We start from the raw sequence: 12,309 nt of genomic DNA, 5'->3' as shown, positions 1-12,309 counted from the left end.
TTCTCTGCATACCTTTTTAACCTGCTTTCACCCAGTTCTTCAATGAGCAGGTATTATTTGGGTGGTGGATCATTCTCAGCACTGCAGTGACACTGGCATGGTGGTGGTGTGTTAGTGTGTGTTGTGCTGGTATGAGCAGACGTCCCCTTGTAGGGAACATAAATCAATTGTCTAATATACTGTCTAGTGCACTATGTAGGGAACATAAATCCGTTATCTGATATACAATTTAGTGCACTGTGTAGGGAACATAATTAATTATGTAATACACTATCTAGTGCACTATGTAAGGAACACAAATCATCATGTAGTTATACTTTCTAGTGCACTATGTAGTGAACATGAATGCGTTATCTAATACACTATCTAGTGCACTATGTAGGGAACATAAATCCGTGATCTGATATACAATCTAGTGCACTGTGTAGGGAACATAAACCAATTGTCTAATTCACTATCTAGTGCACTACGTAGAGAACATAAATTCATATCTAAAATACTATCTAGTGCACTATGTAGGGAACATAAATCTGTTATCTGATATACAATTTAGTGCACTATGTACGGAACATAAATCCGTGATCTGATATACAATCTAGTGCACTGTGTAGGGAACATAAACCAATTGTCTAATTCATTATCTGGTGCACTACGTAGGGAACATACATTCATATCTAAAATACTATCTAGTGCACTATGTAGGGAACATAAATCCGTTATCTGATATACAATTTAGTGCACTATGTAGAGAACCTAAATCAGTTAGCTAATACGCTACCTAAAGCATTATGTAAGAAACATAAGTCTATCTAGTACACTATGTAGTGCACTAAGTAAGGAACATAAATTCTTTTGTAATATACAATCTAGTGCACTATGTAAGGAACATAAATCTATTATCTTTCACACTATCTAGTGCACTATGTAGTACACAATGTGTTTGTGACGCTGACAGTTAGCTTAGTAGCTGAGTTAGCAGCTCCTAAAAGTTCTGTTATCACCCATATCTTTTGGTGTGTGCAAGAGGTTTTTTAGCTTTTTTTTTTTTTTTGGCTTGTGGGATCGGGGTCCGGGGGTACCTCCCTGAAATGAGTTTTTGCAACTTGGGATGTCTGTATGAGTGGATAAGACACAGCAGCGCTGATGGAGTTTTTAAACACCTCACTGTCCCTGCTGGACTGAGAATAGTCCACCAACCAAAAATATCCAGCCAACAGTGCCCCGTGGTGACCACTGATGAAGGTCTAGAAGATGACCAACTCAAACAGCAGCAACAGATGAGCTATCGTCTCTGACTTTACATCTACAAGGTGGACCAACTAGGTAGGAGTGTGTAATAGAGTGGACAGTGAGTGGACATGGTATTTAAAAACTCCAGCAGCGCTGCTGTGTCTGATCCACTCATACCAGCACAACACACACTGACTGACTGTAGTCCATCTATTTCTCTACATACCTTTTTACCCTGCTTTCACCCTGTTCTTCAATGGTCAGGACCACCACAGAGTAGGTATTATTTAGGTGGTAGATGAGAAGGTCTGTTTGACCTCGTGGCGCAAGGGAAGCGCGTCTGACTCCAAATCACGTCGGGGTCAACCTTTATAGGGCAGCTATAGCCTAGTGGTTAAGGTGCTGGTTCAGTAATCAGAAGGTTGCCGGTTCAAACCACACCACTGCCAGGTTGCTGGTGGGCCCCTGAGCAAGGCCCTTAACCCTCAATTGCTTAGATTGTATACTGTCACAGTACTGTAAGTCGCTTTGGATAAAAGCGTCTGCTAAATGCTGAAAATGTAAATATTTGTGTTATTGTAAATTTTGTGAATGCAAATTTTGTTTTTTAAATTTATTGTTTGTAACACTGTAGATTATTGCACCTTAATTTCACTATACCTGGTATAATGACAATAAAGATATTCCGATTCTCAGCACTGCAGTGACAATGACTTGGTGGTGGTGTGGTGGTGTGTTAGTGTGTGTTGTGCTGGTATGAGTGGATCAGACACATCAGCGCTGCTGGAGTTTATAAATACCGTGTCCACTCACTGTCCACTGTAGACATAAAGTCAGAGATGGTCGCTCATTTATTGCTGCTGTTTTATCCTTGCAAACACTTCTGTCTGGCAGGAGACAACAAACACAACCAGACATGCTAACAGCTTTTTTTCCAAGAGCTGTAACAATTCTTAACCACAATCGCTCCTCAGTGGGTAGCACTGTCGCCTCACAGCAAGAAGGTACGGGTCCTTTCTGTGTGGAGTTTGCATGTTCTCCCCGTGTCCGTGTGGGTTTCCTCCCACAGTCCAAAGACATGCAAGTGAGGTGAATTGGAGACACTAAATTGTCCATGACTGTGTTTGATCTAAACTTGTATAATGAGTAACTACCATTCCTGTCATGAATGTAACCAAAGTGTAAAACATGACATTAAAATCCTAATAAACAAACAAACAAACAATGACATGGTGGTGGTGTGCTAGTGTGTGTCAGAGATGATCGCTCATTTATCGCTGCTGTTTTATCCTGGACATCACCTCTTGCAAACACTTCCGTCTGGCAGGAGACAACAAAAACAATCAGACATGCTAACAGCTTTTTTTTCCAAGAGCTGTAACAATTCTCAACCACAGTTGCTCCTAAGTGAGTAGCACTGTCGCCTCACAGCAAGAAGGTCCTGGGTTCCATCCCCAGGTGGGGCGGTCTGGGTCCTTTCTGTGTGGAGTTTGCATGTTCTTCCTGTGTCGCGTGGGTTTCCTCCCACAGTCCAAAGACATGCAAGTGAGGTGAAATGGAGACACTAAATTGTCCATGACTGTGTTTGATATAACCTTGTGAACTGATGAAACTTGTGTAATGAGTAACTACCGTTACATGAATGTAACAAAAAGTGAAAAACATGACGTTAAAATACTAATAAACAAACAACAAACCACAGTTGCTCCCTTGGTTAATACTTATTTAACAGACCAGACAGCACATGGACTGTTAACATGCTACATGTCATACATGTGTATTATGTGTACTACTTTGTGTATTAGAATGTGTATCACCAAAACAAATTCCTCCTATGTGTAACATACCTGGCGAAATAATCTGATTCAGATTCAAGTTGGTCATCTTCTAGACCTTCATCAGTGGTCACAGGACGCTGCCCGCTGATATATTTTTGGTTGGTGGACAATTCTCAGTCCAGCAGTGACAGTGAGGTGTTTAAAATCTCCATTAGCATTGCTGTGTCTTATCCACTCATACCAGCACAACACACACTAACACACCACCACCATGTCATTGTCACTGCAGTGCTGAGAATTATCCACCACCCAAGTAATACCTACTCTGTGGTGGTCCTGACCATTGAAGAACAGCATGAAAGGGGGCTAACAAAGCATGCAGAGGAACAGATGGACTACAGTTAGTAATTGTAGAACTACAAAGTGCTTCTATATGGTAAGTATATATACATATATAAAAAACAAAGGACGCTGTGTGCTGCAGACCGAAGACGAAAAGGGCCATCCAGACTGTTATCAGTAACAAGTCCAAAGAAAAGGGTCTCTCAGCATTAATGAAAGTACATTAAGATCTTAGAGCAACATATGCTGCCTTCAAGACGTCATCTTTTCCAGGAACATTCATGCATTTTTCAACAAGACAATGCAAAACTACATGCTGCACACATTACAAAGGCATGGCTGGCCTGCCTGCAGTCCTGACCTGTCCCCAATAGAGAATGTGTGAAGAATTTTGAAGGGAAAAGTGCGACAACGACCACCACGTACAGTTGCACGTTAAGACGTGTTTGCAGTAAGAATGGGACAAAATAAAAGCTGAAACATTAAATCACTTGGTATCCTCGGTGCCAAAACGTCTTTTAAGTGTAGTGAAAAGGAGTGGTAAATGCTTTACTATCCCAACTTTTTTTGGAATGTGTTGCAGGCCTGAAATGCAGGGATGGATGCTAATTAATAAATGAAATGAAGTTGAGCAGACAAAACATGAAATATCTCAGGTTCATCCTGTCTGCAATCAAATAAAAGTCAAGGTAAATGTAAGAAACTGTTTTTTTTATTATTTGCATTTTCCATGCTGTCCCAACTTTTTCTGATTTGGGGTTAACATAAAAAGCATAAATTAATAATGCTAACATGCCACTGAAAAGAAGACAAGCAAAACATTTAATAGAGAAATAGACCTCTCAATTTATTATCATTAAATTGATATTTCTTTTGCATTTCTTATAAAACATTATATACACGTTTCTTTAAACGCAAGTCTAAACATAAATCTAGTTACAGTACTTTTGCTCATTACACTCTTTCCTTAAAAGAGAAACAAAGACCACTATAGATAATTTATTCTCTTATTATTGGGGATGTGGCTGTGTTAAAAAACAATCACATTTAAACTCATGTCAAATAGAAGTCACACTGGCCATCAATTAAAGTGACTAAGTAAATAACCCCACATGAAGTTCAGGTGTAAAGCAGGATTTGTCTGACATTTACTAAGTTGCATCTTACAGCAAAAACTGTGGTCCACAAACAGCTAACCAAGCATCTGGATCTGATTATTGAAAGGTATCAGTAAGGAGAAGGGTACAAAAATTTCCAAGGCATTACATATACCATGGAACACAGTGAAGACGGTCATCAACAAGTGGCTAAAATATGGCATAACAGTGACTACCAAGAACTGAATGTCCCTCGACGTGTAAATGGAAGAAAACTGGTTCGAAAGGCTACCAAGAGGCCTACAGCAACATTAAAGGAGCTGCAGGATTTTCTTGCAAGTACTGGCTGTGTAATACATAAATCTCCCATATTCTTCATATACACCGATCAGCCATAACATTAAAACCACCTGCTTGTTTCTACACTTACTGTCCATTTTATCTACTCCACTTACCATATAGAAGCACTTCGTAGTTCTACAATTACTGTAGTTCATCTATTTCTCTGCATGCTTTGTTAGCCCCCTTTCATGCTGTTCTTTAATGGTCAGGACCCCCACAGAGTAGGTATTATTTGGGTGGTGGATAATTCTCAGCACTGCAGTGACACTGACATGGTGGTGGTGTGTTAGTGTGTGTTATGCTGATACGAGTAGATAAGACACAGCAGCACTGATGGAGTTTTTAAACACCTCACTGTCACTGCTGGACTGAGAATAGTCCACCAACCAAAAATATCCAGCCAACAGCGCCCCGTGGGCAGCGTCCTGTGACCACTGATGAAGGTCTAGAAGATGACCAACTCAAACAGCAGCAATAGATGAGCGATCATCTCTGACTTTACATCTACAAGGTGACCCAACTAGGTAGGAGTGTCTAATAGAGTGGACAGTGAGTGGACACGGTATTTAAAAACTTTAAAAAAAAGTATGTAGAGAAACAGAGGGACTACAGTCAGTAATTGAAGAACTACAAAGTGCTTCTATATGGTAAGTGGAGCTGATAAAATGGTCAGTGAGTGTAGAAACAAGGAGGTGGTTTTAATGTTAATGCTGATCAGTGTATATGGGCTATGGGGTAGGGTGGCAAGACAAACATCCAATTTGCAAAAACCTATATCAAGTCTAACACTGGCAACATCATGTGGGGATGTGTTATGGTCTAAGTTTAAAGTTGAACTTTTTGGCCATAATTCCAAAAAGTATGTTTGGTGCAAAAAAACAATACTGCACTACCAAAAGAACACCACACCCACACTGATGTGTGTGTGTGTATGTATGTAAAAACCTTTGCAAACCATTACATGTATTTTCTAGGTACAGTCAAGCCGGAAAGTCTGCACACTCATTTCACCTTCTCCACATTTTATTACATTACAGACTCATTCTACTGTATAATAGATTAAGTTCATTTTTTGTCTCAAACATCTAAACACAATCACCAATAATTACGAAGTGAAAACAGGGTTTAGGAAATATAAAATTTTATTTTACTGACAAAAATTTTTATTTAGGGGTTACATATCTGTACACACCCTTAGCCTAATACTGGGTTGATGCACCTTTGGCAGCAATTACAGCTTTAAGCCTTCTCGGGAAAGAAGCTATGAGCTTGGCACACTTGTTTCTGGACATTTTGCCCATTCCTCTTGGCATATCCTTGCAAGCTCCGTCAGGTTGGATGGGGAGAGTCACACAGCCATTTTCAGCTCCTTCCACAGATGTTTGATTGGATTCAGGTCTGGGTTCTGGCTGGACCACTCAAGGACATTCACAGACTTTCTCCTAAGCCACTCCTTTGTTCTCTTGGCTGTGTGCTTCGGGTCGTTGTCATGTTGGAAGGTAAACCTTCATCCCAGTCTGAGGTTCAGAGCGCTCTGGAGCAGGTTTTCTTCAAGGATCTCGGTGTACTTAGCTGCATTTATCTTTCCCTCTATCAGGATTAGTCGCCCTGGTTCCGCTGCTGAAAACATCCCCACATCATGATGCTGCCACCACCATGCTTCACTGTAGGGATGGCATTAGCCGGGCGATGAGCGGTGCCTGGTTTCCTCCAGACGTGACACTTAGTATTCAGGTCAAAAAGTTCAATGTTGGTTTCATCAGACGAGAGAATCTTGTTTCATGGTTTGAGAGTTCTCTAGGTGCGTTTTGGCAAACTCCAAGTGGCCTGCCATGTGCCTTTTACTAAGGAGTGGCTTCCTTCAGGCCACTCTAGCATAAAGGCGTGATTTGTGGAGTGCTGCCTGGATGGTTGATCTTCTGATAGGTTCTCCCATCTCCACGATGATACGCTGGACCTCTTTCAGAGTGACCCTTCAGGGTGTCCTGTTCACCTTCCTGGCCGAGGCCTGTCGTCCCCGATCGCTCAGTTTGGCCGGGCGGCCAGGTCTAGGGGGATTTTTGGTGGTTCCAAACTTCTTCCATTTATGAATAATGGTGGCCACTGTGCTCCTTGGGACCTGTAAAGCTGCAGCAATTTTTCTGTACCCTTCACCAGATCTATGCCTTGACACAGTCCTGTTTCTGAGGTCTGCAGATAATTCCTTTGACCCCATGGCTTGGAGTTTGCTCTGATATGCACTGTCAACTGTGGGACCTTATACAGGCAGGTGTTGGCAATCCCCAATCATGTCCAATCAATTGAATTTACCACAGGTGGACTCCAATTAAATTGTAGAAACATCTCAAGCAGTATCAGTGAAAACAAAATGCACCTCAGCTCACTTTTGGGTGTCATATTAAAGGGTGTGCACACTTGTGTACATATGATATTTTACATTTTTATTTTTAAAAAATCAGTACAAATGTCTAAAAACCTGCTTTCACTTTGTCATTTGGGCTATTTTGTGTAGAATTTTGTGACAAAAAAAAAAAAGAACTCAGTATATTATAGAATGAGTCTGTAATGTAATAAAACATGGAGAAGGTGAAAGGGGTATGCAAACTTTCCGGCTTGACTGTACATTCAAAGCAAGCACATGAAAGCCATGCTGCTAAACATGGTACCTAAGAAGCAAAAGAGTTGTACTGGTCTGCAGAGCTCAACTGTTTCATGAATCAACACACAAGAAGCATGACAACAAACAGTGTGTTCAATGGAAAATGGGCCCACAGCCTGCACCTGTATTATCTTTAACCTTTAGTGTTGACAAATCATCAAACCAAGGTCATTTTAATAAAAAAGCCAGCAGCAAGAGGTAGTCACAAACCGTTGCCATGAACATTAAAATCAGATTACTTGACTGGACCTCAAGCTCGAAGGAATTTCATTACTGCACAGGTGTCTCTCCCCAGTGGCGTAACCAGGAGCTCATGGGCCCCTGTGCAAAAAAATTTTTGGGCCCCCTCAACAAATTCCATGCTAATAAATACATGTATTGATATTTCATTGTCTTTTAGTTATTTTAATATTGTAATATAATAGTAATATAATAATAATGACCTGGCGAGTACAGCCAATGGGGGGGGGGGGGGGGCAGTGCGGGTTCCAGTGCACCTGCCCCCCCTTTGCCCCCCCAGTAGTTACGCCCCTGTCTCTCCCTCTACAAACTCAAGGCCCAAACAGGTTAGGTAGTATGTTAGAAGAAAAGAAAGAAAGAAAAGACAGAAACATGTGCTAAATACTTTGGTGAATGTGTCTCCCAATTATATAATTGTGCTGTTGTACCTTTGGTCATGTTAAATAATAATTTATGGTCATTATATACATGTTCATTGAAAAAAAAAAAAAAAACATTAACAGGAGTACAAAGTTATACATTTCAACTGAGGTAAAAATGAAACCAAGTCCTCTGTGCAAAATCATAAAACCCTTTAGTACCTATCTATCTATTGCTTCTCTTTTTAGACACTTCATAAAGGCAACAAAACAATTATAAATATCTCATTTGCCATATAAAAATAGGACCCGTACCCACCTTTAACATGAATACTACACGACGTAAAATAAAAGTTCCACATATAACAATGCTGTCAGTACGACTAAGCAACTCACTGGCTCTTATTTTACCTGACATTTCAACTTTGACTAACAATACAGAGTATGAACAGGTGACACTTGAGACATGCATCAAAATACGTTATTAGGCTACTTTGTTTAGTGAATACTGCACACAAAAAGGGGTGCTCACATGAGGGGACAAGCACAATTGGTCCTAATATTTTTTTGTTAGTATATAGAGAAAACGTCTTATTATAAGCATAAAGAAACAAAGCAAGCATTTCATTTGCTTCAGGGATTGAAAAAACACATAACAAAGAATGTAGTTTTTCTTTTCCTAATTCACAGTGAATTTTGTCTCAGCACCAGTACTACTGCAGTTTTATGTACTAAAATGTAACCCTAATTCTTTTGACTATGGTAATTGACTAGGTATCGTCGTATTTATATAATGGTAATACCTACACCGATTAGCCATAACATTAAAACGACCTCCTTGTTTCTACACTCACTGTCCATTTTATCAGCTCCACTTACCATATAGAAGCCTTTGTAGTTCTGCAATTACTGACTGTAGTCCATCTGTTTCTCTAAATGTTTTTTAACCTGCTTTCACCCTGTTCTTCAATGGTCAGGATCCCCACAGGACCACTACAGAGTAGGTATTATTTGGGTGGTGGATCATTCTCAGCACTGCAGTGACACTGACATGGTGGTGGTGTGTTAGTGTGTGTTGTGCTGGTATGAGTGGATAAGACACATCAAACGTCCTGTGACCACTGATGAAGGTCTAGAAGATGACCAACTCAAACAGCAGCAATAGATGAGCGATCGTCTCTTGACTTTAAATCTACAAGGTGGAACAACTAGGTAGGAGTGTCTAATAGAGTGGACAGTGAGTGGACATGGTGTTTAAAAACTCCAGCAGCGCTGCTGTGTCTGATCCCCTCATAGCAGCACAACACACACTAACACACCACCACCATGTCATTGTCACTGCAGTGCTGAGAATGATCCACCACCTAAATAATACCTGCTCTCTGGTGGTCCTGTGGGGTCCTGACCATTGAAGAACAGCATGAAAGGGGACTAACAAAGCATGCAGAGAAACAGTTGGACTACAGTCAGTAATTGTAGAACTACAAAGTGCTTCTATATGGTAAGTGGAGCTGATAAAATGGACAGTGAGTGTAGAAACAAGGAATAATGATATGGCTGATCAGTGTATGTATAAGCTGCTGTTGTGCTGGGCAGTCTCAGTAGAATCTATGCATACAAAATATTTCTAGTTCAAAAAGTAAATAATATTTACACATTAATTTATGCAAAAATAAATAACAAATAATGACCCGATACAATATAATTAAGGGCTATATGTATGAGTATGTCTGTTATCGTACACATAGGATAAAGGTCCATCCATAAAACATGCAAATTTCAGAACCATATTACATTTATAATTTGAATTTAAAATTTCCCACATTTGATCATGTATTATTGTGCAGCCCATCTGTAGTGTGGTAACTCTATGACCTAATAAAAAAAATGGTTGTGCTTAATGAAACCTAGTCAGTTTAGCACAAACATCACATGTGCCACTGAACTCTTGGCAATAGTAGCAAATGGCTATCGATGCCCAAATGCTTTTAAAAAAGATAAATGGTTTGTTATGGAGGATATCAAAAGTGCACATCTTGCGTTATACAGTGAAATGCCTTAGTGTGCCCAAGGCATTTTTACCCATTGCATGCTACAGAAACAGTAATCAGTATGTGTAACATCATTATGTGAGTACCATGTAACATTTGGACTTATAGCAAAAAAAGAAAAGCTCCAAGGATGGTCTTTATGACAACCTAACTCTGAGCCTGTAAATCTCATCCACAGCCTGTAGATCTCATTCGTATGCTGTACTGTAGCTCAGAATGTCAAAATTCTGCAAAGATGCCATCCTGCTGGGTAAAAATGAAAATGAAAAGATTGCATGCATAGAGTCAGAACATACAACTCCTACCATGAAGTGCATTAATAATATAATAATAAAAGTGCTTGTTAGTTTGCATATAAGGTTTAGAATGGCCATATGCAAGTACAGATTGCTGCTGATAGGTATGATATTGTGTGCATGTGCCTAAATGTGTGCCAGCATGTGTATGTGTGTGTCCTTATGCCGAAGTCGAAGTGGTCCATCTGGCATCCACAGCTCCTCAAACACAGTTAGATTGTGCTCTCGGTGTGGGCGTGGCTATGAGAGATGTGGACTATAGGATGGGTGTTTGGGTTGTTGGGGTAACTGTTTGACTGAGGACGATTGTGAGGCGGAAGGTGAGGGCTGGAGTTGGTGTTAGGGTGGGATCGATGGATGTTCTTGTCATTAAGCAATGCAGTAGTCTCGTTTGCAACCTCTTTAAGTGCTGATGGTGCTGAGCTGCATGTCGTGGAGGAAGTGGGTGGGGTCACGGGCGGTGCAAGCGTAGACTCTAATCGGATGTGATTACTCTGTGGAGACTGGGGTGAGCTGTCCAGCTTGGAAGCCAAAAGACCATTTTGGTACTGAGAACGGCTGATCTGGAAAAAAATATATAAAACCAAATGCTAAAAAAACATAAACTCAATCAACAATCAATTTTCCTCATGAGCTAAAAGCGTGCATTACTTATAGTTGCACAAATTAAGCATAATTAAACGATTTTAAATTTAAATTAAGTTGACCCTCAATTATTGCCATCTATAAAGGTCCTCACCATGATGCTCGTGTTGACTTTTTACCAGACATGTTGTGGAAAATCCAGACCGTCTTTGGCAAAATTAAAATGTACAGAGTTGTTTTAGACAGCAGTGGACTTTTTTTTAATGCATTTTCTCCCCATTTTCCTCCCGATTTTGCACACTCATTTTGTCTTCCGCTGCTGAGGGATACCCGTTTGCATCCGAGGAGATCACGTCGCTGTTCCTGCCTCTTCCGACACGTGCACAGCCCTCCTCTTTTCGCCCCTGCATTCTGCACAGGCGTCTCTTCCGCCAATCAGGGTCCTTACTAGGGCTGGCTCGATACCACTTTTTCATGTCCGATACCAATACTGCAAATTGAGTATCTGCCGATACTGATACCAATCCGATACTGTTATTTCTCCTCTCAAACAACTAAGCAGTAATAATACATGTCTTAATGCACCATGGTTAAAATAGCTAAAAAAGCTAAAAAATCAAAATAACAATGCTCAGACTGTGAAACAAATATAAAAACATAACCTACAACATCACACTTATTCAAAACTGCTGTTTTTATATTAACTTTTACACACAGAACATTTAGCAGCATTTTTGGCTTGTTTAACAAGTGTCTACAATTGGTGTGAGATTTTCCGTTAAAGTTCAGTCACGTGTTTAGATCATTAAAAACCAAAGCACGCTTATTAAAAAACTCAAGCATGCTTATTAAAAAACCCCGCTAGATTTTGAAGAGGAAAACGGGAAACAGTGTAGTTTGTTTTATTTCATAACACTAATGGATTAATCGTTGAGGATGTTAAATATCTCCAAGCGGGACAAGATTTTCTTTATCTCAGGTGTGCAATTTATCATTTATAAAACAATTTTTATTGTGTTTAAACAGTGTTTTTAGTTGTGGCAGTAGTAGATGATTTTTTGAAATGCTAAAAGTTTAAGTAGATCAGTGTGTTTTAATTTCTGAATGGCTGTGGCAGATGAGTTGTAGATCAGTGGTATATTTTAATGATATCATCAAGATGCACCTTGTTACGGCTGTTGGAACGTATCTTTGTGTGTTATTTGCTTTACACACAAACAATGGCCTTGTTTACATTAAGTGTTATTTACATTAAGCAACAGTATCGGATCGGATTACAGTTTTTTTTCATTCCGATATCCGATCCAGTAATTTGGGCCAATATTGGATC

At 39.9% G+C, this 12,309-nt stretch overlaps 1 protein-coding gene across 1 annotated transcript in view; it reads right to left on the bottom strand.

The window, feature by feature from the left end:
* Positions 1 to 9,742: 9,742 nt before the first annotated feature.
* The window catches only part of LOC134332437 (metal transporter CNNM4), a 35,856-nt gene continuing 33,289 nt past the window's right edge, over positions 9,743 to 12,309 (bottom strand). The window contains exon 7 of the mRNA XM_063014084.1: positions 9,743 to 10,957. Within this exon, the coding sequence (XP_062870154.1) occupies positions 10,607 to 10,957 (351 nt within the window). The 3' untranslated portion in view covers positions 9,743 to 10,606. The remainder of the gene's footprint in view (positions 10,958 to 12,309) is intronic.

Source organism: Trichomycterus rosablanca, chromosome 18, assembly GCF_030014385.1.
Source record: "Trichomycterus rosablanca isolate fTriRos1 chromosome 18, fTriRos1.hap1, whole genome shotgun sequence".
Lineage (NCBI taxonomy): Eukaryota > Metazoa > Chordata > Actinopteri > Siluriformes > Trichomycteridae > Trichomycterus > Trichomycterus rosablanca.
The sequence above is the reverse complement of the archived record's forward strand: the minus strand, read 5'-3'. Positions and strand labels throughout refer to the sequence as shown.